We start from the raw sequence: 7,088 nt of genomic DNA on the forward strand, positions 1-7,088 counted from the left end.
AATAAATAATAATTGTTTGAAAGTAAAAAAATAAAAAATAATAATAATAATAATTCCAATTCCTTATTAACATAATCTATAAAGAAAATTTAGATCAATTTAAAAAATTATTGTTTGTTTATGTAAATAAAACCTATTCTATCATTTCCAATGGGTTTAATAGTGTGAGGGGGCCCTCTTTAATAATTTCAATTTAAATTTATGGATTATATTTTTAAATTAAAACCGTAAATGTGGAAAAAATAAGAAAGAAAAAAAAAAACAAAATTTAAAATTTAAAAGGAATATTTACTACAAATAAACTAATTCCAGGTAAATTAAAAAAAAAAAAAAAAAGAAAAGAAATAACCCTTAATAAATATTATATTAATTGATGATAATAATATTTTTTTTCAATCGAGTTGTAACAGAAAAATAAATTTTAATAATAAAATAATAATAATAATAATTACATTCGCGTTTAATAAAATATTTATTTATTATTTTTTTTAAATTAATAATTTATTATTGGAAAATTACTCAGTATAGTTTATTAAAGATTTTTTGATTTTTTAGTTTTTTATTTTTTGATTTTTTTTTCTTTTTTTTTGAATATGAAATTTTTAATTGAAAAAAAAAAAAAATAAATGGTAAAAAAATAAAAAAAAGAATAAATTTAATTTAATAATTTAATTTTATATCAATTTTAAAAAAATAATTTTTCATTTTATAAAATCATTCGGTATAAAAGCTAAATAAACATAGTCTTTGCCTGATGATAAAACAAATATTCCTTGTATCATTTTAATGTAACTATTTAATTGACATTTTTTTTTTTTTTTTTACTTTTTATATCATAATTTGTTGCTAATTTTTTTTTTTTTTTTTCTACTTTTTACTGGTAACTGACGCTAAATTCTTATCATTATATTACTTTTTAAAAAAATTAAATAACCTTAAACCTTAAATTTTTTTTTTTTGAATCAGTTGGAAATTAAAAACATATTATTTATCTTAAGGTGCATGTACAAATATTTATGTTTTTTTAGTAGAATTTGTGACTCTCAAAATTGGTATACCATACAATTTGTTTTAGTTTAAACTAATTTTAATTTAGTTAAATATTTTTTACCAAAATCATTCAATGATGGTCAAATGGTAGTGCACACAAATATTTTATTATTTTTTTAAAATCATTGCTAAGAAAATAAAATATTTTTTTGTCGATGCCATTTTTTTTTTTTTTTTTTAAAATATAATTTAAAAATAGGAGCCATCTAAATTCAAATCTCCAAAATTTCCATTTCTAAAAAGCTTAATCATTTGTACTGCACCAAAATTTATATCAGGAATTTTTTCTAACGCGTTATTTGCGACATTTTTTTTAATTAAAAATTTATTCGAAGAAACAGCTATTTTTGTAATCAAAGGTAAAATATCATCGATTGGTTCTTTCAGACCTAATATATCTACATATTTAAAATTCTCTGTTTTATTCATCCAGTACAATAAAAAATCTGCAATTGTATATTCTCCTATTAAATTATTTTTTACACAAGAACAAAGAGCTAATTTCATTCCGCATTCAATATCGGATACATTAGGTATGAAAATCCCCGGTGTGTCTATTAAAAAAATCGGTGGATCAGTACAGACTTTAATTTCGTTTTGAACACTCATGGTGACACCAGGGTTTGACCCAACAAGTGTAGCTTTTCCTTTTCTTAGATTTATATGCCTTAATCTATTAATTAAAGAAGACTTACCAACATTGGGTACACCAACGATCATTACTTTGTATTTTATGCTGTTACTTGTAAGTATTTGAGGTGAGTCTTTTATTAAAGAAACAGTTAAAGGTAAAATTTTTTTTAAACCCAGGCAATTTTGATTTAAGCAGTTAGCAAAAATTACATTTTTTTGATTTTCTTCTAAATATTTTTTTATAATTTTTTTACACGAAGAACTATCTATCAAGTCCATTTTGGCTAAAACTAATATATGAGGTCTCGTACCTAATAAAGATTTTACGAATAAAGGATTTCTACCCGAAAATGGAATTCTCGAATCATGAACTTCAACTACAACATCCACTGATCTCATTTTAGCCTGCATCTGAGCTAAACTATTCCTCATGTGTCCAGGAAACCAGTTTATTTTTGTTCCCAACTGAAATGTAGTGCGAAATTTTTGTGCGGCAGACATGATTTCAAAAAAGTTTTTTTTTTTTTAAACGTATCCTATATTTTAACTTTAATATTTTTAAGACATTTTTTAAAATTACTGCAAAAAAAAAAAAAAATGCCTGAATTTTCAGATTTCTTAAAACTTAAAATTAAATTAATTGTATTATTACTTCTGTACAAAATAAACTGAGTTATGTTTTTATACGTTTCTAAATACACGATCCGTCTGTTTACACGACTAAAATAATCAAAACAACTTCCATTAAATATAAAATACGATGGGATTTACTTTAATTAAAATTAATTCCAAATGAAAATTTAAAAAAAAATTAATTAATGATTTTTTTTAAATTTTTTTGAAAGAAATTTTCCTTTAGTTTTGTACTTACTCGAACCAATCTATGAATAAAAAATGTTGATTGCAGAATATTATATAATTTTTAAATGATTTTGCATTTTTAATAATTTTTATACTCTCAAGACATATAAAAGTTCAAATTTTAAATTAAAAATTTTTTTTTCAATACTTCAAATGTATACAAAACAAAAAAATTAACTTCTTGATAAAGTACTTCATTATTAATTTGACTCTTATACATTATAAATTAAATTGATTTTTTGAATTGATTGAACCTTTTAAAAAAACAAGTAAAATATAAAGGATTATGCCAGCATTAAATTTTTTATGAAGAACATATTAGTCAAAATTTAATCATCATATAATTTTAATTATTTCATGAGTTGGAAAAAAACAATTTTTCAGTATTTTGATAAATGATTTCACCCAGAGTATTTATATCTTCATTTTTTACACAAGAAATAATTTCCAATACTTGTCTGAAAATAAAATAATAATAAAAATAAATTATAAAAACAAAAACCCTGAATTATTTTATTTTAAATGATTATTTTAAATAAACAAAACTTACATTATATTACATGGTTCATTTCTTCCTTTTACTAACTTATCATTTTGCCATTTTTCTTTTTTTACAGAAGGAAACTGAGTTTGAACATATTTAAAACCAGCATGAGAAGCTTTTATTTCACACCAAGGACTATCAGTTTCGACCAATAATTTATCTGTTGGTAATTGTTTTACTACTTCCAAGTTTTTTTCATTTTTTAAAGAGCTAAAATAAAAAAAAAAATTAAAAATGACTGACAGCAGCGATAAAATAATTTTTGAGAAGATAAATTTTTAAACTTACCACCCATTTAAACCGATAAATAAACCCAAATCTATTATTTTTCTTGCTTCTTCAATTGAACCATCAAAAGAATGCACAACTCCACCAATATATTTCCCTCTGTGTCTATGTAATACATCAATTAAATCATCAGCTGCATTACGACAATGTAAAAATAAAGGCAATTTAATATTTTCAAATGCTATTAATTGACTTTCAAATCCTCTAAAATATAGAAATTATTACAATAAATAAAAATAAAAATTTTAATTTTTTATTTTTCAGTTACTTTTAAATAAAATTCTCACTTCAATTGATTATCTTTTCCACAAAAATGTAATCTGTCATAATCCAAACCGAATTCTCCCAATGCTTTAACTTTATGTTTATTATTTAAACATAGTTCTACTAAAGAATTGATGTAAGATTTATCATCATGATCAATTTCATTACAATTAGTTGGATGGCAACCCACTGTGCTAAATAACTTATCTAAAATCAAACTGAAATATAATTTCATTACTTGTCATAAAAAAAAAAAATATAAGAAGAACAAATATAAATTAAGACTTATAAGTAACTTAAAAGTTTTAAACAATTTTAAAAGTTAATAATTTTTATAAATAAATTTACAATTTTCAATTTTTAAAAAATATCTCACCACTTTCATTTGCAAGAACAAGAGCTTTATGACTGTCACTTAAACTAGTGCCAGTAATAATAATTTTTTTTAAACCATTGTCCCATGACCTTTGCAACACATTTTTCAAATCTGCCTCATGTTTTTGGGATCCATTGTAGATTCCAGAAAACATAGAATCTACTAGATTAGCACCAATATCTGTAATAAAAAAAAAAAAATTTTTTTAAATATATTTTAATTATAATACAGATATATTTAATTATTGGCATGTAAAATTCATTATTTCGTTAATGAATTCAAATGAATTGCTCTTTAATTTTTATATGTTAAATTTTGTATTTGATTAAAATTTAATGTATTCAAGCATTAATAATAATAAAAATAAATGCAGCAAAACTTAAAAGCATGATTTAAAAATATACCTATAATTCCAAAAGTTCTAAGTTTACTCATTTTGCCTTTTATAATTATTCAGAACTACCAACATGCGTATTTTAAAAAACCTTTGACTTTAATTACCATTCCTACATCACCTGAATGAAAATAAAAAAAATTCAACATTTCTGAACGTAATTTTGATGGCGTCTTTCATGTTTTATTGATCAATGTACCGTAAAGCTGACGTTGCTCGAGATAAATTGACTATCAAAGTTCACAACAAAATGAAGCGGAGTTCATCTAGAGATACTCCTCCAAGAAGAACAAAAAGATCTCGCTCTAGTGTTAGTAGGTACGATGATAGTTCGGATGAAAGAATCACACCCGAGCGAATTCGTAGAAGAAGCAGTAGAGGTCGATCACCACCTAGCCCGAGACGTTATTCAGATCATAGAGACGATTATGGTAGATCTCGTGATTTAGTGAGCGGTATTAGTTATAAAGTTCTGTGTGTGAGCGCTTTGCATCCGAAAGCGAGTAACGAGTTAATCAAAGATACTCTCTACAGAGAGTACAAAAGATTTGGTGATATTACCATTAGAATTTCTCATGATATCGAACAAGAAAGAGTAGCGTATGTATGTTTTAGAAGCTGGGAAGATGCCAGAGACGCCAAACATAGTAAACCAAGAATCGTTATATATGACAAAGTTGCAATTGTTGAACCTGTTTTTGAGAGCAGACCAAGCAGAGTTACAAGTGATGTATATAGAAGAGGACGCAGTAGAAGTTTAACTCCAGATTATGATAGATATTACAGGACAAGGTCCCCCATACCCCCAGTTCCTGATCAATATTCTGTAGACAGATATGATAGACCTTTTTACGGTCCTCCAGGACCACCACCTCATGAATTTCGACAAGAAGTGCCACCTCCTCCCCATCATGATTTTGTAAGAGTACCTATACATAGGGATCCTTATGGACCTCCACATCCACGCCATCCTCATGTTCCTCCTCATATTCCTCCTGGTCCCCCACATCATCCACATTATGCTCCTCCTCCAAGAGGGTTTCCTCATCCACATGTTCCTAGACCAAGAACTCCTCACTTTGCAGCAGATTCATTTCAGTTTGAAAATAAAAAGGACAAATTTCCCAATTATTTACATCACATACCCCCTGAAGATGATCCTTTGGCCACTAGAACTTTATTTGCAGGAAATTTGGAAATAAACATTTCTGAGGAAGAGTTGCGACGAATATTTGAAAGATATGGTATTGTTGAAGATATTGATATTAAAAGACCTCCTCCTGGCACTGGAAATGCTTTTGCTTTTGTGAGATTTCAAAACTTGGACATGGCTCATAGATCCAAAGTTGAGCTTTCGGGTCAATATATTGGTAAATTTCAATGTAAAATTGGTTATGGTAAGGCAACACCAACTACAAGAATATGGGTAGGAGGATTAGGTCAATGGACTTCTATACAACAGTTAGAAAGGGAATTTGACAGATTTGGAGCAATTAAAAAAATTGATTATATCAAAGGTGATAATAGTGCTTATATTCAATATGATTCCATTGACGCAGCTCAAGCAGCTGTCAAAGAAATGAGAGGATTTCCACTAGGTGGAATGGAACACAGATTAAGAGTTGATTTTGCTGATGTGCCAGGAATGCCTACCTTTAAACCAAGGCCAGCACCCAGTTTTCCTCCTGCTGAAACTGGTGATGCTTTTAGGTCACATGCACCTGGTACAGCACAAGATGATTACGCATATGACGCCCCAGGATATGAGCACTGGGCAGCAGATAGCGCTGATTATACTTATGGACCTCTTCGAGGTTACAGAGGTCGCGGTAGAGGGTATCCATTTCACGATCGTAGAGGTGGTTACAGGGGAGCTGGCTATCCTGGAGAACATTACCCTCCAGAAGGTGATTGGGTTGGAAGAAGACCTGAAATAGATTATGAAAAGCACAGGCGTTCTTTATCCAGAGAACCCGGTAATGATAGAAATTCTCGATCTCACTCGCCTAGAATCAGATCCATTGACAGCGATTCAGGATCTGAGAGTCGTCGTAACGGGCATTTAGGCTCAGCACGAGGATCAGCTCGGTCTTTGGCTGACGTCGCATGCAGGTGCATGGCCGTTTGGCAAGGGGCACTCATTTTGAAAAATTCATTATTTCCCGCCAAGTTTCACTTAACTGACGGTGACGGAGACATAATTGAGAGTTTAATGAAAGACGAGGAGGGTAAACATTTACTTCGAATCACTCAGAGATTAAGGTTAGATCAACCCAAACTTGATGACGTTTCAAAAAGAATATCTTCATCTAGCTCTCATGCCATTTTTCTCGGTTTGTCAGGCTCTTCTTCTAACATAACCATTGACGATGCCTCCGTTCAAACTAGACCCTTAAGAAATTTAGTCTCATATCTTAAACAAAAAGAAGCTGCCGGAGTTATTTCTTTGTTAAATAAAGAATCTGATTCGTCAGGTGTTCTTTATGCTTTTCCTCCATGTTCATTTTCCACAGATCTTCTTAAACGTTCTGCTCCAGGTTTGTCGGACGAGGGTTTAAAAGAAGATCATTTGGTAATTGTAGTTGTTCGAGGTGGCACAGCATAATCAATTTTACATTTTTCACAATGCAAAACAAAATTATTATTATTATTATTATTATTATAAGTAATTAAGTATA

At 28.3% G+C, this 7,088-nt stretch overlaps 3 protein-coding genes across 3 annotated transcripts; 1 reads left to right on the forward strand and 2 right to left on the reverse strand.

The window, feature by feature from the left end:
- Positions 1-1,262: 1,262 nt before the first annotated feature.
- Phum_PHUM308050 (uncharacterized protein) lies at positions 1,263-2,184 on the reverse strand (the record flags this gene model as incomplete). The annotated part of the gene is made up of 3 exons (XM_002427229.1): positions 1,263-1,285; positions 1,440-1,814; positions 1,947-2,184. The coding sequence occupies 3 exons, from the start codon at positions 2,182-2,184 to the stop codon at positions 1,263-1,265; spliced, it is 636 nt and encodes a 211-aa protein (XP_002427274.1).
- Positions 2,185-2,899: 715 nt separating this feature from the next.
- On the reverse strand, positions 2,900-4,451 carry Phum_PHUM308060 (uncharacterized protein; the record flags this gene model as incomplete). Its single annotated transcript, XM_002427230.1, has 6 exons — positions 2,900-3,002; positions 3,095-3,298; positions 3,377-3,580; positions 3,664-3,847; positions 4,017-4,196; positions 4,421-4,451. 6 exons carry the CDS (start codon positions 4,449-4,451, stop codon positions 2,900-2,902), a joined length of 906 nt encoding a protein of 301 aa, XP_002427275.1.
- Positions 4,452-4,483: 32 nt separating this feature from the next.
- On the forward strand, positions 4,484-7,015 carry Phum_PHUM308070 (uncharacterized protein; the record flags this gene model as incomplete). Its single annotated transcript, XM_002427231.1, has 2 exons — positions 4,484-4,487; positions 4,617-7,015. The coding sequence occupies 2 exons, from the start codon at positions 4,484-4,486 to the stop codon at positions 7,013-7,015; spliced, it is 2,403 nt and encodes an 800-aa protein (XP_002427276.1).
- Between the last annotated feature and the right edge of the window lie 73 nt (positions 7,016-7,088).

Source organism: Pediculus humanus, genomic scaffold (genome assembly GCF_000006295.1).
Source record: "Pediculus humanus corporis 1103172107708 genomic scaffold, whole genome shotgun sequence".
NCBI classification, from domain to species: Eukaryota; Metazoa; Arthropoda; class Insecta; order Psocodea; family Pediculidae; genus Pediculus; species Pediculus humanus.